Source organism: Microplitis mediator, chromosome 5 (assembly GCF_029852145.1).
Source record: "Microplitis mediator isolate UGA2020A chromosome 5, iyMicMedi2.1, whole genome shotgun sequence".
Lineage (NCBI taxonomy): Eukaryota > Metazoa > Arthropoda > Insecta > Hymenoptera > Braconidae > Microplitis > Microplitis mediator.
This window is the reverse complement of record NC_079973.1, coordinates 23,410,235-23,435,077: the sequence shown is the minus strand read 5'-3', so window position 1 is coordinate 23,435,077 and position 24,843 is coordinate 23,410,235. Positions and strand designations below refer to the sequence as shown.

General features: G+C 29.4%; 1 protein-coding gene across 1 annotated transcript in view; it reads right to left on the bottom strand.

Annotated features, from left to right (window-relative positions):
- Positions 1-24,843, bottom strand: part of LOC130667587 (limbic system-associated membrane protein-like) — a 119,539-nt gene that overhangs the window by 19,660 nt on the left and 75,036 nt on the right. Inside the window, 4 exon segments of the mRNA XM_057469251.1 lie at positions 626-763; positions 915-1,043; positions 4,447-4,602; positions 20,372-20,579. Of these exon segments, the coding sequence (XP_057325234.1) occupies positions 626-763; positions 915-1,043; positions 4,447-4,602; positions 20,372-20,579 (631 nt within the window).

The window sequence follows — 24,843 nt, the reverse complement described above, 5'->3', positions numbered from 1 at the left end:
CTCACACTCAGAAAAATAAACGGAACTATTTTTGTTGTACTCGTAAAATAAATGAGAATTTTAAACCAATTTTTCTCGGAGACGAATAAGGATTTTTGAAAATAAGAAATTTCTAGCCCTCTGTTAAGGTTTTACAAAACGCTAAAGTCTACATTTTAGGTTCCCAGTGTTTTTTCGTAAATTAAATTGAATTAAAAATTGGTTACCGTTACCCCTTACACAGAAAAAAATAATTTATTGGCACAATAAATTTTTATTCACCCCAATAATTTTTTCACATTTTAAATTGAAAATAAAAATTTTCTTGGGTCGATACAAAGTTTTCTTGTGGAAAGAAAAAATTTATTGGAACAGACAAAAAAAAATTCTTGCGTCGAGAAATTTTTTCTAGTCCTAAGAAAATTTTCATCTTCAATTCATAATGCAAAATATTTTTCGCGCCAAAAAGTCTTTTTTTCTGCGTACGTTATGATGAAATATTTTTATCAATCTTAATAAATTTAAGGAACTGCGTAGTGATGCGAAATGAGTCGGAGCATTTCTCTGCCTTACATCGCTAGCTATTGGGGTATCATTTTTCAAATTTTCCATAAGTGAATTAAAAATGAAATATTATGTTAATTACCTTGAGCAATTATTTCAGCTTTGTCTTTCGTCCAATAGTTTATTGACTTAGGATATGCTTCTGACAAACACTCAAGTGACATCATTTGGCCAATTCGAGCACCAACCAGTTGATTCTGTATCCATATCATCGGTGAAACTGATTTATAAATTAAAAATGGTTTATTTAATTAGAAGGTTTACTGCTACTAACTGATTAATAATTTAATATATGTACGTATATATATTTATATATAATTGTACACGCACATCTGATTATTTATTCAATTAGTTAATTAGTTAATACATACAATGAACAATTAGCATGATCCTTTTACTGACTGAAGGCGGCACACCATTCGACGCGATGCACAAATATGATCCCATATGTCCACGAGTAACTTTGACTATTCGTAAATACGATCCCTCGACACTTTTAACTGTAAATTGATTAATTAAATATTTAATTCGAACAATTAAACTCTTGTGACTAAAAATATTTTCATTTTATGTTAAAACATTAAGAGAATTCAATGTATTCCTCTGCGTTAATTTAACGAGGATAAAATGACAAAGAGGTTGTGTAAATGTGAATGTGTATATATATTTGTTGATAAAGTTAACAAGAATAGAATAAATCAATAGTTTAACAGTTTGCATTGACACAACGACAGCAGCACAGATGAATCAAAGGATTGTGTTTTTTGCGAGTGGACTGTAGATATATTAAGCTTTCACGCTACCGCCACACTAAATCTGCTGTTTGTTTAAAGTAGTTAACTGGCAAAACCATATACAGAGCACACTGATTCAGCACGAATTTTCACACAGCATTAAATGCAGTTTACTTATCCGTAAGTTGAGGATGTCGACGTTCACCGCAATTAAATCCGCTCGAATATTTGTCTTACTAACTGAGTGTACTGCAGACAAAGTGCACAAAAAAGCTCTGTTCTTTTTGTTTTGTAATTTCGTTTAGACTTCATTGTGGGATCATTAAAATCAAGAATGTAGGATCACAAAGAACTTTGAAGTTTAGATACTCGTTTTATCAACGTACACAAGAAATTAATTCCACGGAATTATGAAGCTTTGATCTCAAATTTAACTAAAAATATTTTGTAGAATATTAGATACACTCTAAAACCAAGTGTGTTACAAGTGTATTATTTTAACACACATCAAATGTTAAAAATCTATAGATTGCTTATAGCGTTTCAATGTTATTTTGCAAGTGTGTTAATTTCGACTACACACTTGGTTTTAGAGTGTAGTTTACACGGAGAGAATTTTATGGTATTTTTTGCTTCAAAAATTTATAGAAAAATTACTATAGTAATAGTAACATGAGGGCAGTATGGAATTATTGTACAAATTACTGATACTGTAGAAATTTTTAAAATACATCGAACAGAATTTACAAGGTGCATTGTAATTTTGACAAAGCAACAGATTAAATTTATACCAACTTTGTCAAAATTACAATGCACCTTGTAAATTCTGTTCGATGTATTTTAAAAATTTCTACAGAATCGGTAATTTGTACAATAATTCCATACTGTTCTTATGTTACTATGACTATAGTAATTTTTCTATAAATTTTTGTATGCAAAAAATCCCATAAAATTCTCTGCGTGTATGTTATGTAAAAGGAATGCGCTGAGTTAATTGTGAGATTTAATTAATGAGGGTGTACATGTTTAATAAAGTACACGGTGAGAGTATTGACCTCAATTTCAAGTGAATTCCTGATGTAATTCCATTTATACCGACATATCTATCGCTAATGAATATATGTGTGTATTATATATATGTATATAGAGTAGAAGAGCCCGGCAGAATGTGGAATCTAAAATTTTATTTTTAAACTTGTTTTCTGAAATTTATTTTTTTCATAGTTTTAATCACAAACTGTACAGTAAATCATACTAAGTTTCTACCTAAATTTATATGCAAACCACCATTAAATTTCAGGAAAAAATAAAAAACAATTCTTTGTTTTATTGTTTTAATCTGTTTGTCGAAATTGATCTATAATAAATACAATGTTTATTTTACTACAATACCAATGCTTATTATCGACGAAGTATGAATGAGTATTAAATTTTTATAAAATATCTAAACTGTAAAAAGTATTCGATGTGAAAATGGTCCTCGAAGATCAGCTCAAAACTCATACACTATCCGATAATAAAATCTATAGTTAAAAATTACTCAATAACTATTTTTATTACTGAAATGAATATATATATAAATATAGATTTATGTGTATATATATGTATAAAGCTTTGCCAATGATATCTATACGAGCATTATAAGCTATTTTATGGTTCGAAGTTAATAAATTAATTATTTTATTAACGTAAGTATTTGAAATTTACACTGTTGGCGGTGTAATCGTTCTAATAAACACGACAAAAAATTTAACACTACCCGGGTCAAAATATCTAGCCTCAATCTAGCCTCATCGAACCCAAGTAAATCTCAATCCAACTTCACTGAGTAAAAAAAGCATTTTGAGCCTCAAATGATGTTAAAAAAGCCTCAAAGAGCCTCAAATAATACTAATCGAATTTAAATTACATAGTCGAGACTAGGCTCAGCGAGGCTTATTGAGGATCTTTGAGCATTATTTGAGGCTCATTGAGGCTTCCTTGGGTTCGATGAGGCTAGATTGAGGCTAGATGTTTTGACCCGGGTGTGTATCGTATAACTTTCACGCCGGCGGTATTGAAAATTTTCATACGAAATCATTCACACCACACGGTGGAATCAAAATTTTTTACAGTTTATTTTTTAGTAAATGCCAAGCAAATAAAATTTCATAAACAAAAATCATGTTTATAAATATATTATAATATATCATTTTTAAAAGAGGATGATACGAATTAATTTCAAAAGAAAGACAATAAAGAAATGTCATTTAAATCATTATTTCTTAAGCTGTCCGTTTTGCCCGTCTGCTCTATATAACTGATAAGCTGAATATAGCTTTAGTTTCATTATGTCAGAGACGTTACACGCGAACCTCACAGACCGTAAAACTAATGTCCTGACTTAATTCAATCGTTAAATAGCTCTAGTCTTTTTTTTTCGCTCACTATCTTTTCCAATTTTATATCGTTTTATTTATATTTGTTTTAAAAAACAAATATATATATAAATACTCATATATGAACAAATAAATTACAATAATTGCTGTACGTAAGTTACGGTTTATTTCTGTAAAATTAATTAGCAGTTCAAATATTTTGTACCATAAAAATATGGTGTTGAAATAAACAAAGTATTGAAACGAATAATTGAATAAAGTTTATTGACGTTTTTTATACTTCGTTATTTATTATTTTGATATCCGTCGTTATAGCGACACGTGAATTTGTTGATTTCACGCATTTATAATTGGGAATATATGTATTGAGTGTATGGAAATAGACAGTATGTGAGTATGCCGATTTATTCATATTGTTGCCTCGGGGGAAAACTGGATGGACGCATGCACCCAACGGTTGTTTGCCAATTTCAATGCAAATATACGGGGAAAGTACTTCTGGTTTGTAGCAAACGGATTACGAGACTATTTCACAATCTTACAACTTTGCAACGTCATACAATATTTTTCAATATTTTATAAAGCGACCTCTTTTACAGTATATTAAATCTAAAATAAAGATTGAAAATGGTGTGTAATTTAATTATTTTTCATTCAACTTGTTCTATTTTTTGACATTTTCCGATTGATTTTTTTTCTTTGAATGACAAGTTCTATTGAATGAAATGGGATTTGATATAAAATATTACAAAAAATAGTATTGTGTAAATTTGTATGTAAAACGTACGAACCTTTCTGGTCATTCCCGAGGAATATCTGGCCATCTTCACGACGCCAGGTGATATTTGGAGACGGTGACCCGGTTGCTGAGCAGCGTAGTGTTACATTACTACCCTCTCGTACAACCATGTCTGTGCTTGTCTCGTGATCGATTATATCCGGTGGTACTGCAACAAGATAAAACGAGTTTAATCAATTTATCAACATTATCATAATTATATGTACACTGTCTGAATAGATCCCTTATTACTTAATCATAATTCATCTCCGATGATTTGTCAATCAATCGATTATCATTATCACTAATCTTCTTATATGATATATAGCAACGCAAATTAATTTTGTCAAATTGTGATTGATAAAATTATTTATTAAATTATTACTTTTTAAACATTTGCAAGTAGAAAGAAATTTTAGAGAAGGCTGAGCAAAAAAGAGTTTCCCGAAAAATTTTGCGGCATTTTTTGTTTTTCAAACAGTTTTTTTATGATGGATCGATTTCTATTTTCTTTAATTTTTTTCAGTTTTGAACTACTCAAAAATTTTCTGCTTTATCAAAAATAACTTTCACAAAGTTATACTACGTAAAAAAAGAATTTAATTTTTTTTACAAGTGAAATTAAATTTTATTTTCGTACTCTCTATACATGAATAAGTGACATAAGTAAATATTCACTAATGCTGAGTGCCAACCGAACGACTTTTTGAAATTAGTGGTTCGGGTTGCACTTGGAATTAGTGAATATTCACTAATTTTCACTAATTCATGTTTAGAGAGTAATGTACAGTTTCTACTGAATGGATAAAGTACGAGTTTAAAAATCAATTGAATTTGACTATATATAGATTTATATGAAATGGTCATAGAAGTCGATATTTGATCACTAACCAGGATGACGGGAGTTTCAAATTTAATTAAACGTATAAGATTAACTTACGAAATGTCAAAGATACTTTTAAACTCATCGATAAATGCATGAAATGAACCGAAATAGGTATGATAATATCCCCATATAAAATAATATTATTTATTTTTGCTTATCTCGAAGCAAAATTTAAAATAACGAGGAGACGATGCAAAGAAAACAATCAACCAGAAGTCAGGGACACCATTTAATATCCTCGCTCGACATTTATAGCATGTTATTCAAGTAACCCCTGCATCCTGCAAGTCGTATGAGTGAAGGTATATATTGTACGCAAAGAACATAACGGAAGAAATACGATAAAGAAAAAAATAAAAGGGAAGAAGTAAAAGGTCACACCCAAACATAAATCAGTCTACTCTCTCACAAGCGTAGCATAGTGTACCATAGTATCCGTAATAAAGCAGAATGATAACGCGAAACATTGTATCCGGCGGAAGTGGAAGTGAAAGTGGGAGCTAAGTTAAGTATAAAGCCATGGAGGACATAGAGACGCGCGAGCTTCCACTATTCGTAGTCATCGCGACCATTAAGCTGCCTCGTGTCTCTCTTAATCATCCCCTGAAACCCACCAGCTCAATCTATCCCATACTTCCGAGCGCCTCTGGCATATATTGGGGTGGGAGCATGGAGGGAGAGTTAAAACACGTTCCTCGCACCGGATAAGGTCTTGCTAAAGGCAACTATACTACTACCACTAGAACTAGAACTAGTACTAGTTCTAGGAATATACGAGGATGATGTGAATAGGGATCCACACGTTCCAGAGTATGAGCGGCTGATGGTACGGCATGGCGGCAACAAGACCGATTTTATTTCGATCCCCCTTTGGCCGGAACTCGATTTGCGGTTGAGTGCTCGTATAGTCGATGCTGAATTGGTTGGTCAAAGCCGATCTCTTGCATTCCTACTCTCTTTTTCTACATATATAGATATATGGGTGTATTTTATGTCCTGCTTTTACGAATACTATATACGATACCAGGAAGTTCTTTTCTCTCACTCTATACTTCATGCACTACGATAATATTCTATACAATATTCCCACACATATTCGTGGCCACCTGCCCACACTTCAACCCAATCCCAATCTACACTTAGTCAGCTTCCGCGCTTGCTATACACCGCACTACCACTGGCTGTATTCTCGAATCAATCTGGGGTCAGTTTCCGTCAGGATCCAGTCGAACTGACCCCCATTTCAGCTGACACATAAAAATATAGAGCAGTGGCTTTTTCATCCCTTCCTAAATTCTTTATTGAAAAATGTTTATAAATTTTAAATGTATACATTGAATATAAAATACTTCTATGTCGATGATTCTGTTAGCTCTGGATAGAATTTTATTTTTTTATCAATGAAAACTAATAAAGAAGTATATATATGTAAATAAAATATTTAATGATATGGACGTAACTTTTATTATTTTTATGAGCTTTGAATATAATTTTGTGTATCCAGTACACTACACTGCGTTGAAAGCAATACAGCAATACAGTATTTCGTTATCGATGCCGCGATACAAAGCCGTTTTATTCTGTGATTAAAAATTCGTTCGTTCTTGTGTGTTGACTGGTTTTTTTTTGTTTTTGAATAATGAAAACGAAAGTGAAAAGTGTACATGAAAAAGGAGTATTAATCACGATCGACTGCGGGAGATAGATTAGAAAAAAGACTGAGAAAAAACGTACAAAAAATAACACGAATATATGCAGTAATAGACAATGGAGGGAAATAAAAATATTTGTTAACAAATATAAATGGAATCAATAATAAAATAGAATAAATGATCTATTGGAGCCAGAGGAATTCGTACAAGCTTTAGAGAGCAATCAAAAGTTTTATATCTATATTTTTATTTATAAATATTCCTATGGTATACTCTAGGCTCTGTTTTGTTATTACATTCACCATACAAGTGTCATCAAATTTAATTTACTTGCTTTGAAATTTTGAAGCCACACGGAAAGATAATTATGGCAGCGGTTCCCATAATTTTGTGAAATTTTTTCCTATACCATCATAGGAATTACGACCATAAATTATGGGAGCGGTTCCTATAATTATAGGAATGTTTCCCATAATTATAGGAATAGTTCCTATAATTATGGGAATGATACCCATAACACTATAGGAATGATTCCTATAATTATAGGAATGATTCCTATAATTTATAGGAATACTTTCTATAATATTATGGGAATCATTCCTATAATTTATGGGAATGGTTCCTATAATTTATAGGAACCGTTCCCATAAATTATAGGAACCATTCCCATAATATTATGGGAATGGTTCCTATAATAGTATGGGAACTAATCCCATAATATTATGGGAATGATTCCCATAATGCAATTGGAATGGTTCCTATACCATTATGGGAATGGTTCCCATAATATCATGAAAAAATTATTTTAAGGAAGTGTGGTAATCACTTCTACAATACACAGAAATATTATTAAACATAAAAACAAAAATTCAAACATTGAAAAAAAAATCGTATTTGGCAAAAAAACTTTAAAATTTTTAACAATAATTTTTTGTCAGCACAAAACATTCAAGAAAATTCAAATTTTGGGAAATTTCTACACTATTGTGCAAAAAAAAAAATTTTATGATATTATAGGGATGGTTCCCATAACATTATGGAAATAGTTCCCATAATATTATAGGGATGGTTCCCATATATTATGGGAACTATTCCCATAATAGTATGGGAATGATTCCCATACCATTATGGGAATGGTTCCCATAATATTATGGGAATCATTCCTATAGTAGTATAGGTACTATTCCCATACCATTATGGGAACCATTCCCATAATGCATAGCAAAACTTCCCATAATTTTCTTTCCGTGCATTAAGTTTTTCTATATATATTTATAAAGATGTATGTAATCAAATGAAGTATTAAACCCTGACAATTTATAATTTTGAAGACACATATTTTTTGCTCTGATGAGTTTGAGATCAGTCTTATGAATTTTTTTTATCAGATTTGTTTAAAATTAATATATCAATTTATTGTTATATCTTTCATGTTTATCTTAAATCATGTTTCTGCCCGCTGACTAAAGACATTCATAATTTAAACTCTGATACTTGTAATTTATTTAATAGTAATTTCAGACCTTTAATTTTATTTACGTGAATGACAATTCTGACTTTGTGATGAAGTTTTATAAAAATGTGTAAATAATATACAGTATTTATAGTTTCTGCTTGATTATAAATTGCAAATGACAATTTACGCTTACGCTAATAGTTGATGACACCATTGGTCGTAAATTAACTTGTTTCTGACTGGCTGCTGATATTATAACTTTAAGTTCTTTAACAGGTAATCATACAAAATATTGTGTGTGATATAAGCCCGAGTCGAATTATTAGACGTAAGTTAAACGTTTTTGACGTTTTAAACGTTTTGAAAGTAAATTGAAGGATTTTTTTGTATTTTGGTTCGTAAAAAATTGGAAATTCATGAGTTATGATTTTAGTTTAATGATAACATTAATTAATTTATTTCAATATTTGTAATCACAATTTTCATAACCTTTATATCATAATATATGAAAAGATATAATAGTGTTAGATACACGGAAAAAAAATTCGACGAAAAATTCCAATATTACTATCGTAATCCTGGACTATACTTTTATTATCTGTAACTTTCAAATATATGATACGAAAATTTACAGTTTGTAAAAGATTTTTTACTATTCACTATCGTAATTTTATTAAGAGCTTGTTGTATAAAATTCAATAAGAAATATTACAATGTTACTATCGTAAATAGTAAAAGAATAAAAAATGAGATTTAATTATAATATTTATTCTTTTATTCTTCCTCTTAATTTACAGTGCTGCCTCTATGTTTTTACAATACAAGTCACAAAAATTACGATAGTTGAATTGTAAATTTTTTGACATGGTATAGTATATGCCATCTGAAGCGTTTCCGTATGAAAGACAAATGTCACAATACCATGATGTGATGCTTGTGTGAGTATATATATATATATATATATACAAATGATGACATCTACTTTGTCTGTATTATTTGTGGTTCAACTATATATATTTATAAATCAGTTCATCTTTATCCACAGTGTAGTGCAGAAATAGAGGTTATTTTTCATGACGTTTTTTGGACAATTGTAAATAAGAAATTTAAAAAAAAAACTGTGCTTTCTTCATTACAAACCTACATAGATTATGGAATATAATAATTTGGTAGTGTAAGTATAATTTATACTATTTAATTTTTATTAAACTGAATATTCTGTGGGTATATCGTTCGTTTTGAAATTATTTATCTGGACATGAAGTTTATTTTTATAAAAAATTTAATAGTATTATGGTCATAGGATAAATGATTCTAAAAGAATGAAAATTTATTTTTTTTGATAAATTCAATTCTCCTAATTTTGTTACAGGATATTCTTCATTTGTCGACCATGAATAATTTTACCCGGCTTTGCGAGAGGTAAAACATTTCAATAACCTCAAATTATGGACATTTAACGTTTCTATATGATACTGAAGTTAGCAGACGCCTAATAATTTTTGGATATTTTTTAAAATGATAAATTATAGAAAAAAAGTATTCGAAAAAATTGCACCTATGGTTTTTTTAATTTTCTACATGTGCGTATTTTGAATACAACGAAATGAGTTATTTATTCAAAAGGAAAAAATTATAATACTTTCGGAATCTGATGAGAAATTATAACTGATAAAGTTAAATTAATTAATAATAAATTTTATATGTACCAAAAAAATATATTTGAAAAATTATTAAATAAATGTTTTATTATTACTACTTAAACATGTTTTATTTTTATTTCGAGATTGTATTTTCCTTCTCAATTTAAATGTTAAAAAAAAAAAATTCCAAATGATAAATTTTTCTTTTATATTAATTATAAGTTTTACTTTCTTAAGAAAATATATTTTACTCCATTGACTTCTAATTATTATTTTATATTTAAAGAAATTCTACATTACCGACTCATTCATTTTACGATAGTTGTATTAGAATTTATGTTAACACAACTTGTATAATTTACTCTATAGTATCTGATTTTTTCTTTCAGGTAGTAGTATAAATTATAAAATAAAAATTACGATAGTCTATTGTAAAAATTATTATTGAAAACTTATAGTCCAGCGTTACAATACTATATAATGAAAATTACGATAGTTAAATCGTAAAAAATCCGTGAATTTTTTTTCCGTGTAGAAGTATGAAACTGAAAAAATTTTTTTTTCAAAATACGAATTTTTTATTTAAGAGCCAGAAAGGAGGACGACAAAATTTTAAGGAATTGACGTGATTATAATCCAGGAGTACAAAATCGATGAAAAAATTTTTTGGTATGCTTATGTTTTCTTATTGTAAGTCTAAATAGGTTTTAGTTACGTTTTCGATTTATGATACTCCAATCTACGTTTTGAATAAGTTGAAAGCTGTCAAATTGAGTTTTTAATGTCTAAAACATTCAATTTACGTTTAAAACGTTAAGAAAGTTCAATTTACGTTTCATATTTCGACTCGGGAGATCAAACACTATTTCATTGCGGGTGATGTCAGCCAACTTTGGCCTTGTCTGAAATCGCTTTGTTTCATCTCTTGTCACACAATATACTATTTTATATCAACCCCAACATGAGAACTTAACAGGGGTTATCAGATATTTTCGGCTGAGTTTTTTTCGGAAACAAAATCTCTAAATACAAAATACAGACCGCAAATTGATGCACTACTGAAGCGCGAAGTGCGCTTAAATTGTTTGACAATATCCGTTTGTTTAAGAGAAAAACTCGGCCAAAGCTTCCATTTACTGCACAAGTGCAACAAAGATAGTACCGTTCGTAAGCTTGAGTGCAATAGAGAGAGAAGTATGAACCCCTTTTGAGGCAACTGACACCTTGAAAAATTTATAAATTTTTTTTTTATGCACATTAGAAAAATTAATTTCGTCTTAAATAACAATATTGTTATATTATGAATATTGAAATATTTGTTCTTCTCAGAGAGAAGGAGAGATAGAAGGATTTTACAAATTTATTTGTAGTATATCGCTCATGTTATTTGGTTTTTCATTTTTCTTCCAATTTGCAAGCTTGATGGGTTAGCAAGAGCCCGGATGCTAGATAAAACTATATTTTGCACTACACTATACTGTATTGGATGCTTTTATCCCGACGGGTGTGTTACACATGAAACACAGTATGTATTACTGTTATTATTATTATACTTTTACTACTACTATCATCATCACCACGATTCTACTACTACTAATGCAGTTGTTACTACACAACAACAGCAACGAGAATCCAATGGTACACGAGGAAAAGTACAATTCCACGATATATCAAATGGACACTGAAGTCTCGCCCTCGTGGCTTGAAAACGCAGTAACTTGTTTTCACATGGGAAATCCTAGAAACCATTATATCGACTAAGCCGCCCGCTATTCCGAATACCACCAAGCCGCTCGATATAAAAAATATCCACAATAAAATAGAGTACATGAAATACTCTTAAAATATTTATAAAAATAATAATATTGCATTATAATGAATACATAATGATAATAATAATAATGGCAATGCTAACCGTGAATGTTGGAACAAAAGAAATATCGATATCGAAAAATGTTAAAAACAGAGCATAAAAGTTGATACTGATATTTTATGTTTCAATGCATATGTTTTTTTTTCTTTTTTTTTTTTTTTTTCTTCCAACAGGTACTCCATCAATGGATAAGTACTGGAGTAGTTATCAGATAATGTGAAACCACAGTAGACAGCCTACAGTAAATAGTATGGAGTGTACGTGATACAGATTCCTCGAGCTTCTATTCATTGCTAATTCAAATACATGAGGATTTAGAAACAACATTTTTTTTTATAGTATGTCTACAGTAGATAGAGGTAAATTAAACAGCTCAAAGAACCCACGAATCAACGGATCGCTATATTTTTTCTGTTTGTTTTTCAATATTTTATTCAACTTTTATAAGTAACTGGAAACAACAAATTGGATGTACCTGTGAAGTAGTCTCGGTGCTTTGATTCGAAAACATTCAAGTACTAGAAGATAATAAAGTGCATTTGAAGCGTTACACAGGGATAAAAGTTTAGGAAAATAGAGACTGGAATATTGGTATAATTAAAATAAAATAAAGTACTCGGGACATTGAAGAGGGCTGATTAAAAATTTTAATTGCCAAATTTACCCAATTAGTCAAGTGATTACCAACTTATTACTTATTATATAATATTCAGTGCGACGTCTGAGTAATATGTGGTTGTACTACTTTATTGGTGTCCCAACGAAGCTAATTGACTTCGAAGTTTAATTATTTAAATTGTGATACCTCGAAATAATTTATACACATTAAATGCCCTCAGCACTCAAAGTTATTATTATAATTGTCGGCTATGGTATTTCAGATGAATATTGTTTTAAATTGTATCAATTTTGATTGTATGAATAACATTGTTAAATTTAATTTCACAAATTTCAATTGAAATCAAGAGATATTTAATTTACATCAGTACATTAATTATTGATGGTTTGTTTCGACGTAACAAATTGGAAGTTTTATTGAATATTATTAATGATTACTCAAATAAAATTTATGGGAAAATTTTAAAATATCGCAAATTGAATGAAATTTACGCTGTAGAAAATTCGGGGAGTTAATGCGGATTAAATCTGGAGTGAATGCGGAGTGAATGAATTTTTAATTATTCACTCCCCTCGGAGTGAAATTCACTCCGGAGGGAATTTTTAAAAATATTATAAATAAAATATAACTCCATTAAGTAAAATCGAAATAAAAATTCGCGTATTACAGTACTGATCAACCGATACGCACACACACATGCACACACACACGCACATATTCGCACACACGCAAACATCCGAACACATTCGCACAAACGCACACACCCGATCAGACACATGCACACATATACACACACACCCGAACACACGCACGCACACACGCACACACCCGAAAACACACACGAACACATTTGCATAAACGCACACACCCAAACACACATACACGCACACATCCACAGACATCCGCACACACGCACTTGCACACACACGCTGTTTAACAGTTTAATATAAATTAATTAAAATGTTAAAACTCCGGACCGGAGTGAATTGGGAGTGAAATAAAATCCACATCACTCCGAGATCACTTCGCTAAAAAAAAACTCCCAATTCACTCCGCATGCGGAGTGATTTTTTTTAAAACTCCGGAACTCCGAGTGGCGGAGTGAATCCGGAGTGAATTCGGATTTAATTTCAATCCGGATTCACTCCGGATTTTTTATAGTGCATTATAAGTAATATTTGTAAAAATAATATTAATTAAATTTTTAATTAGAACAAGTAATTATGATTATTTTATTTATTCTATGTTTCATTAAAATTGTTTATTTATCTCATGTTCGATAGATCACTTGGAAGTCGGATATTTACACGTGAATTTAAGCTAAGCATTGGATGAGTATACATTAAACAGTAACAAATATTTGAATTCAAAGTTGTGCATCTGTAAATAAATAAATATACATATATATAGATTTACGTTGGCTGTTGTTGTTGTATCGTTACTGCTTTCATTCACCATTAACGTTGGTACGTAAATATAATACGTGCATACGCTAACGAGGCTGGCTGGATACAGCATTTATCGGTGCGCATTCACCGCTATTAGTATGTCAGGTATGTATAGTGTTAGCTGTATTGTCGAAACTGTCAGTAGTGTATCATGTCCGCAAACCTAATGTTCTACTATAATTGTACCTGATGCTACTGGTCAAATTGATGATAGTTCAATATATATTTATTCAATGTATAGAATCAATCCGTGTGCTGTACGGAAAAGTAGATTTCAATGTTAGCTTTCAAACTATTCATGATTTCAGTTTCATTTGTTATTATTGATGTTAATGTTGTAGTAGTTAGCGTAATTATGCAGAGTAGATGAGTTTTAATAAATTGAAACAATTTGTTGAAAAATAATAACAACCCTTATTAAAAAAAATTTAATCTTAAAGCTATATAGATATACACTACTGGAAAAAATTAAAGGGTTCAAAAAAAATTTTCAAATTTTTGGGCGATTTTCAACAGGCCGTAACTTCGAGAGAAATTAGCTTTTCAGAGCAAAAAACGTGATCCTTTAATTTTTTCAAAAATTTGATCGAGTGAAACAAAAAAACGGCTGGTTGGATTAATCTGGCTCTTTCTAGGGTTTTTGTGGACAAATTGGACTGTATATCCCGTGGACATATCCGATCCTTAAAGTGGTTAATCAAAAAAAAATTTTTCCACGCCGTAGACCAAAAAAAAAAAATTTTTTTAATTTGAAAATTTTTTTGTCGCTGGTTTTTCTAAGATTACTCAAAAACCGCTGACGCAACAAAATTTTAAAGTTCTAATCCAAAAAGTAGAAATCCAAAAATGATACTCCCGAGGCTTTCAAACATCTATCGGACGCCTTAATTTTAATCAGGATCGCCGTCTATGAAATTCTATAGAAACTCTAGACTCAGCTCTCTGAGCTCGAAAACATTGGGGTTTTAGGGATTTTTCCGTAGAGTCAACCGTTTTTCATATTTTTTCAAGAGTGATCTGATCAATATTACAAATAATATGTGTATTCATTATAATCCATTTATAATTGTGTAATTGTACCCTGAATTGAACTTGATATACGACATTGCGCACAACAGTAATATAATATTAATGAAAATTTTCAGTACACAGAGTTTGTGATTTACGTATAATACAAATAATTAATTAATGACAGCTAATTTAATTCAGATTGTTAAATAATAAATAACAATGTAATTAATTGGTTTTAATAAATAAATTATTTCGTGTTGAATAACAAATCATTATAACTTATAATTTTATATGAGCGTCATGAGAAGTTTACTCGCAACGAACTTTTCAATGTAATTATTTGCTAAGATGACAATTTGCTTTTATTAAATCACTTGACAATGATAATAATAAAAAATAATAACAATATCGTGCCAAGAAATTTTTTACTTCATAAAAGTTTACCTAGTTCTTTGGGCTATTATCGAAATAAATTTTTAATGGATTGTTATTTTTTGCATTGCTATTAAAGTTCATAACTACACACTTCCATTTTTTATTATTTTTCGAAATAATACTTTTCAAAGGCTACGAGCAAACCGAAAAAATGACCGACTTTAGAGAGTTTGCGTATAATTGATAAACAAATGATAGCTGAATATTGTTAACTAGTCTCCAGACAGCATTAAAAAATTATGGAACCATAAGGTTTGCATACTAGATTTTTTTCAGTCTGTAGATTTAAAAACTAATTTATGTAGATAAATTTTTTAGTTACATTCTGCAAATCGAAAAAAAATTTTATTTTAATTAATAGAGTTTTCAACGATTACGAAATGACCTTTTTTTTTTATTTGACATTCGAACTTCATTAATCGTTTATTAGAAGAAAAAATCTGCAGACTATAACGACAATGTTATTAAAAAAAAATCTGGGCTTCGATTGGCCCTGCGGGCCTTAAAACTTTCAGCTCCTTGAGCTCGAAAACCTTGTTGTAAATCCATTTCTCCTAGAGAAATTATTTTCCTTTACTTTTATGTGCTACTGTTAGTTTAGAAGACCTCTGAATTCTAGAGACATCCAATAGAAAATCTAGAGCTTAGGCTCGATATTTAAAGAAAAATCTGGGCAACGGTTGGCCCTACGGGCCAGCCCTAAAACTTTCCGCTGTTTTCGAGCTCGATAACACTGTTCCGAATACATTTTCGAGCTCATCGAAAATAGCAAAATATATTTTTGTTGAAATTTTTTCAACGATTTTACTTTTAAACTGTCATGTGAATAATATTTTATAGAGAAATTTATACACAAATTATCTTACTTTTGTTAAATTCGAAAACTTAATGATTTACTATATTGAGGATCAAAAGAATGCATATTTTCTTCAACATTTCCACTTTGTCCGGCCGTCAGTTTTTCCTCTTTCAGTAGATATACTTTAGAAAATTTATAAACAAGTGATATTCAGAATATTATATTATAAAGTTTGACAGTGAATATTGAGATAAGAAACTTGAAATAAATGAATGAAACATAACTGCTGATTCAATAAGAGACTTTTGTTATTTCTATTCTATCCAAGTTTATGATAACTTTTAAATTAAATAAAATCATTGTGCGTTTATTTTTTTATGCAGAAGAAAATGATAAATTATCCATAATTTTTTGTCGTACATAACGAACCGAGTTTTGTAATTGATTAAAAAATGACTGTGGCTTATCAATAATGTAATATTATTATTAATAATATTGCATTATTGATAAATAATTATATTAATAACGAAAGATAATTCGACAAAATTAGTATTGAATTTCAATTAGTATCTTGCCATCAATATTCTTCTCAAAGTCCCCAAAGTCTAGTTAGGTGTATAGTATAGTAAGACACCTAAAAGTTTTACTAACTCGTCAATCTTGAGTCCAACAAGGGAAACCCACCGTCAAGCTGCCCTTACTCCTGTTCATTTCGAAAAGTTTCAAGCCGACAAGACGTTGAGGATGCGAGTGGAAGCTCTTGGCTACTTCGTCAAACCAAATGTACAATAAGAAATTTTCAATGCATATAGAGGTAACGAACATAGCCCTTAAAAGTCTTATAAACTGCCATTCCATTACTTTTATTTCCTTCATTTTTCATACCTCAAAATACTAGACCTCTATAACTTATTTTTTTACGATAATATTTTTAAAAAAATTGCCGACTACTTATCGTGTAATAATGAGTTTTACCGACAACTAGGCTTGAGCCCCTTCAAAACCATCATTCAATATCCGATAATTCTTCAAAAGGATTTTTTTGCCTCTATCGTCTTATATTTTTTTTTATTTTCCGTAAAGCGGATTAAAACAACGTATAAATAAAATAAAAAAATCTAAGACTTTTAACTTTAAAACGATATCTCTGGCACTGATGTTTTTATTTTCTTTTAAATTTTCATTTTTATTTGTTTTTGAATTTATTTTTGTGTCAATATCGTCTGTGCTAGAGAGCGTAATATCGAAATCAAACAAAAGATCAACAACGTAAAAAAAAGCCATAGATATATAAAGAATCAACTCCGAAAAAAGTCATCTCGAAATAGTAAAAATATTACGAAGCATAAATGTAATCTACACTCGTAAGAGTTTATATTTGTGCTTCTATCTATAGACACATATTTACTTTTTTACCTTTTTTTCTTCAGTTTATTATTGCTACACATCTAGCATCTAAAATAGTGTTCACATATCACAAGCCGACGAACAATCTCGTCAATGGAAACCGATTCTTTTGTAGCAGCAATATACATGTGTGTTTGTATTGTCTCGATTTGTCCATGTGAATCAACTATTCTCGTGACGGAATTGAAATCACCAGTACTTGTCTTTTTCACTTGGCCCTCTCGGTTCTAGACGACATGAAATTTGTCTCTACTGTACACACAACTATTTTTCCAACGACCTCCTTTACTGCTACAGATGGTACACCTTTAGCAAGTACAGATACATGTACATATATATATATACTATTGTATTTGCTGCACTAGAAACTTGAAGGCTAATCTCACTATTCATTACAACATCACTAGACTTTTCGTAAACACAAAAAAAAAATAAAACTAACTTGACTAGTCACTATGCTGTGTAATGAAAAGGATAAAAAAAGCTAAAAGACTAACCACCCTCTTATACTTATACTTTTTCTCTCTTTTCCTCTAACAAAGCACTTGTTCGTCTTCTTTACCCTGGTGTATAAATGTATATGTATATATATATAACAACTACGTTCTAAGATCCATTATTTTTCTCTATGATATTAGAAAATGTACGCAATCTGGAGCACCGCAGAGCACGCTCGTTGGAATATAAAGAGAAAGCCTCATCGTCCTATACCCGATTCGCCACACCTGCACCACGCCAAGTAATCGCAGGCACGGCAAAAAAAGTGCTTGCAGTTTTTTTTTTATTTTTCGTAAGTTTGAAAAATTCATGACTCTTCGTATATATTTTTTATATAAGAATTACAAAAAAAAAATTTACTACCGTGTACAAATATATAGTGACTCACAAGTTTAATAAATAGGTTCACTTTATCGAGTAAATTTATTCTACTTTTTTTTTTTTTTTTGCGAAATCTATGTAAAGTGAGTTTGGTTTCTCATTATTACTTGCTATTACAGCGTCTTTGAAATATTGAATGCTTATTTAGAATAAATATTAATTTTATTACATTTATTTTAAACGGTGTATTGTGTATTTAGTAACTTTATAAGTATGATCCGATTAAAGGAAAATTACTGAGGTATACTTATTAAAAGTTACTTTATCGATAAATTTTATTGCGATACTAATGAAAGCAATTTGGTGTATTTGAAAATCGAAATATTGAATATCGATTTCGATTATTTGAAATTCATTATTTTAATTGGTATAACATTCGAGAAGATAGTTAGTTTAATATCGATAGTTGAGGTTACTGTATTGAGAGTTTGAAATACTCGATTGAATGTTATATATTTGGCTGGTATCCATTTTCATGTTATTTGTATTCCATCTTTGTCTCTCAATATATACATGTGGATTAGTATGTTTCCATTCCTTCCTTCCTTCCCTACACTTGCATTTGAATCACATAACCACAGAGAAAACGACCGATTACACACCAAAGAGTAGTTAACTCAAAGTCTACCGAGTCCATTTCTCAATCTACATAGGAGCATCAAAGTTGTGAACATGTACAAGTCAATTAATATGGTATGATGCGTCTTTGTGCATGAGTAATTGTTTTGTTTGAACAGCAAATTTTAGATGTAAATGAAATTTCATAATAATAATTATTATAAGCCAATCACACACAAAAAAAAAATTCTCGACTGAAGGCAACTATTCTTGATTCAAGAAAATTTTTTTGGAGACCTAAATTTTCTCGAATAAAATAGAAATCTTCTCCAACCAAGACGAATTCTTTTGGCTCAAGAAAATCTTGACTTGGTTCCCGAAAACGTTTGTCTTCAAAAATATTTTCTTGACTCAAGATATCTGTTTTTTCTGTGCACCAACAAGTAAAGTAAAAAAGAGTGATTTGTATTGTGGAATTTTTTATTTCCACGTATATAGATGTTTTTTTTTAAATGTATTTTTTATGAGTGTACATCTAAAATGTGTGTTGGAAAAATCTTAAGTGAAATAAGATCGGTATTCCGGAGACGTTGAAACTGCCTGTATTCCATTCGTGGCAATTTAATCTCGTGAATTCTCAGCCGGTACTTGTATACGCCGACTTGGTTCAACTGTAGTAGTTATGTATAAAAGATATTTCTTTCTTTATTTTTCTTTTTTGCTTTTCGTATTTTTTATCTTTCCTTTATATATATATATATACAGTATTTCAGTGGCCTGTTATGTGTATAGAAACCAGTAAGAGAGCTAGACCACTTAAGATAGTCGGTATTTGGAGGTCTCCTCCCACGTGAAATCAGCCCTAGAGTTTTTCCTGTACGTTGATTCACTGTACGAAAAAATGTATAGCCAGGAGACGTAAAATAAAAAAGAGTTCGACTACGCTTGAGAGCGTGCTTTGATCGTAAAATGAATTTAATGGGATTGAAACTGCGCCTTTTTTTTTCGTACATTTATGGCTAATAATGTTAGACTTTTTTTACTCTTTTAATTCCAATCAGTACGTGCAAAGAAAAATAGGTTAAAATAATTTTTTATTACTTTTTTCCAATTAATACGTGCGAAAAAAATTGTTAGAGGAAAATTTTTTATAATTCATTTATAACGGAAATTGTCAGCATTTTTTTTTCATGATTTATCGCCATTGTTTCATATCTACTATTTTTTATGTTAATAATTAAAATGGTAATAGAAGAGTTAAATATAACTTACCAACGACATCAAGAAAACCGGTCTGACTTTTCATCGGATCTGTATTTATTTGGCACATGTACCAACCGCGATCAGTTTCGCGTACTTCACGAATGTGCAAGAACCAAGTTCGATGGTCACTGTGGGTAACCCCAATCCTGTGGTTTTTAGTGATCACATGATTCGCGATTGTGAGAATCGTCTGAGTGTCGACTCGGAGCCATGCAACCTGAAATAATATTTTATTGTTAATTTTCGTTTGTTTTTGCTTTATGTTGCGCTCAGTTATTCTTTTTAAACTTCTACAAAGCTGTCGTAAAATCCACAAAATAACAGTAAACAAAGCCCCCGGTTATTGTTTGGCTGTGAACAGCAAAAAGTTCACGTTAATAAGTAGAAAGTTGCCGACAATTTTGCTGGAATAAAATAGACCATCAAATAATACCTTTGGTGGTTGGTATAGACCTATGTTGTGAATAATGCAGCCAACTACCATGATAAAAGTCAACGTGATTCATAGAATTTCATTTAAATTTCAAAGTATGGCCATTTTAAATTTGACGTTATAATTAATTTTATAAACCCCCGTTTTTTAATTTTAATCAGTAGAAGAGAATTACGTATTAAAAAAAGATTTCCTATCGTAAAAAAAAAATATCGATGAGAAAAACTAAGTCACAAAAGCACCCAATACTGAATAAGTCAATTGTTAATCTCTGAAAACAAGTTTTTAGTAATAACTTTCAGTGTTATAAGAATTTTTATTATGTAAAACAACAATTTTTTTTTATCAACATTATATAGAATATTACGTGACGGTAATATTTTATATAACACTTTAAAGACAGAATGACTGAATGAACAAAATGTTTTAAAGTCTTCAATTTTTCTGAGTGTGCTAGATATAAAAATATATATCCGGCCGTGTAACATAAAATTAATTGAGATCTGATTTAAATGAATTACACAAAATTGATTGATTTTTATTAAATACAAGTGTCATCAGAACGATAAATTCATTTTCATTCTACTGTCAGTATTTTTTTTTTTTTTTTTTTTTTTTTTTTTTTTCAGTACAATGGAAGCAAATATACAAGACAGATCAAATTATTTTTATTGCTTTACGTTTTTTTTTTTTTTTTTTTTTTTTTATGAAATTTTAAATTTAAATCCTGTGAAAAAGGATAACCAACAAGAAATAAGCCTTGATGTGTTGATACTTTTAACATATATATATATACAAAATTTTTGAAGAGAAAATGTGAATGAGAAATTTCGATATTTTACCAAAGCCAAATAATTGCTTGCAGCAGATTGAAATAGACAAAAAGAATATATGTATATAAATATATATGACTGTTTGTATTTATTTTCAATAGTTAGTGGTAGCAGTAGGTCGTTATCAATAAAATATCCAATCGTATAAATATTACTTTTATAGATTTTTTTATACGATAAATTTTTTTTTATCAGATCACAACAGATTCAAAAATAGATTTTTATAAAAGTGGTCAATAACAAAATATATTTTTTCATTTTTCATAATAATAAAAAAAAACAAGCCATTAATAATAAAGTTTAATCATTGAAGCAGAATTAAACTTTATAATACATGAATTTTTATCCAGCGCTCGCTAATTAATGAAAATATTTGTTTAAAATTTCAAATAAAACAAACTTTTGTGAATTGGATGACAACTTGTTAGTTTGATTTTTATTTGTGAAATTTTTTTTTAATATCATTGAACAAAAAATTGATTACAAAATATCTCAGCTTGTGAAGCAGCATATAATATTTTAGTCGCTAATTGAATACTATCCTAATTATTTCGTATTTCATAAAAGATATTGTGAGAAACATAAAATACATTTATATCTAAATATAAAATATTTGAGAAATTACTGTACTGTATATAACATTACGATGCTTCATCGAAATGATATATAAATTAAACTTGAGAAATGTACTTTATGAACATGATATTATATATTTTGTTAGAGCGCACGTGTGCACATCATGTGTATGTGGCAGTTACAAAGGATTAGTTTATACATAGAGAAGAAGAGTTCAAATTACCGAGTTAGTTGTTGATGGAGAAGAAAAGAGAGTTATAGTGAATGAGAGTAGAGAGCACAAGCTGGTTCGCGGTTAACAGAATTTAAACAAAAGTTAGTAAACACATGAAAGCTAAACAATTGTTCGATGCTTCACATTTCAACAGACGTAAAATACTCGGCTCTCCAATGGGCATCATATCAGAATAATTTACACTTTGTCTAAACGAACAAGCATCTATATCATTTTCGTTGAAACATTATCGAAAGGCAAATAAATGTATATGAATTTAAGGCTAAACATAAAAAATTTAATATTACACATTTCTCTCATTCAATTTTTAGTTTAATTTATTACCTTTGCTCTTTAGTCATTATTATTTCACACTTCAAGCGCGAAATCGTTTGGTGTGCTCTACTTTTTATTAAGTAAATTTATCTTGTTTAATATTTCTGTGGAAAATAATAAAATCAGTGCTCTCTCTTGATAACTGAGTTATTTTTCATTAATCATGAATTATTTAAACATTTTAAAAATTCCTACGTCAATTATTACTCTTCTATTTATTAATATCAGTTGTCATTTTAATTAAACAGTAAAATTTTAATAACCAAATTAATAATGAAAATGTTTCTTAACCTTTACCCCCTTCTACTGTTTTTTGAAAATTATTATTCAAGACAATTTAAAAAACGATAATCATAACTTTTGACCTCGTTGCTTAAGAGCTATGTAAGAAACTATACTTTAATTTAAATCGTTTTGTTCCCTACTAAGTAAAAAAAAAGGTACAATAATATTTGTGAGATTCAGTGCATTGAAGAACAATAAACTCCATCAAATTAAATTTAAAATAGAACGTACATAATATCAATAAAAGAATTTATGTGATGCATAATATTTGGAATGATATATATCATAGATATGTATATTCTAAATTTATTGAGTGAGTATAACCGAAATATGTAATCAACGCGAGTGACTGTACGGCAAAATTGCGTACCTACCACCCGTTAATCCCTTTGAACTTTAATAACCCTCTGTACACTCTATCAACAAAATGTTCTCATTGGCATTATAAATTGGAAAATAATATCACTAAATCCAAAAATACATTAATTCTACTGTCCGACAAAATTAATTATTAAAAATGTTAATGACAATTATAATGATCATAATTTCGAATGCATATTTTTGAATCTATATAAATATTTTGATTAAACAAGCATAAAAATTATTAGCATGTTTTTTGTTGTCCGCAAAAGAGAACACTAGTTTATTTTAAATTTGAATAATGATATTGAACTCTATTGTATTATCAAAAAAATTTTATAATACACTATTACTTTATAATTATAACAGCGAAACCCAAAGTTGGATAATAATAACATCATTTGATAATTATCGAGATCGAGTTATCTTGACAAAGCCAATAAAATTAACCGACAAAATTTACCATAACCCATGAACTGGGAGTTTATATTTATCTACACAAAAGCAACTTAAGTGAGAAGATACCATGCAAATAGTAAAACTGTATACTCTATATGTATATTAGAGAGAAAAGCCGTAGTAGAACTATCACTACTCTAACTACTGCTCAACTATTATAGTGCTAGAACGCTAACAAACTCGTTTTGGTGTCATTAAAGTCGCAACATTATATATTAGAGTATAGGTATGCAAAACTTTTTCAAACATATCCGAATCATCAATGAGACTATGAACGAAATACAAGAAGCAATGCAACTTGATGTTATTTTGTGCACATACATGGAAACTCATTCGTTTATGTATACAGCATTTAGATCCGTTCATTGTAAAGGGTTTCATGGTCAAAAACGGTAACTGTAGTTTTGTTGGTTTGTAAATATCATTATCTTTAATAGCCCTTTGTCTACGTACATTGCACGTAATCGCTTTCTAGTGCTTATTTTCCGTCCGTTATTTTATAAACAAATTTATATACAGAATATAAAATAAATATTAATATATACTATACTCTATTTTGAGCACCCTTTGATGTAAGATACATAATATCTGATACTTCTTATTATGTTATAATATATAAGTTACAAAGAAACGATTGCTTCTGTAAGAGAAATCTTCAACTATAGAAATAAAATAAAAGATCTTGAATAAAATATACGTGTTTATACTTTTAGATATTTTTTTTACAATAATAATGATTATTATTATTTTTTTTTTATTGTTTGTTATTTCAAAATATATATGTTTGTTAGAACATAAACATTTGTTTTGATCAGTATTTATGACTTTTGTTTTATTAAAGACACATCTAATCCATATTGAAAGAAAATTAATTTATATTGCGCTGGTTCCATTTACGGTATGTTCATTTTGAAAAAAATTATAAATAGAATATTTATAACCGTCAACTTATTAAAAGTAACTGCTTTAATGTAATTGTTAAAAA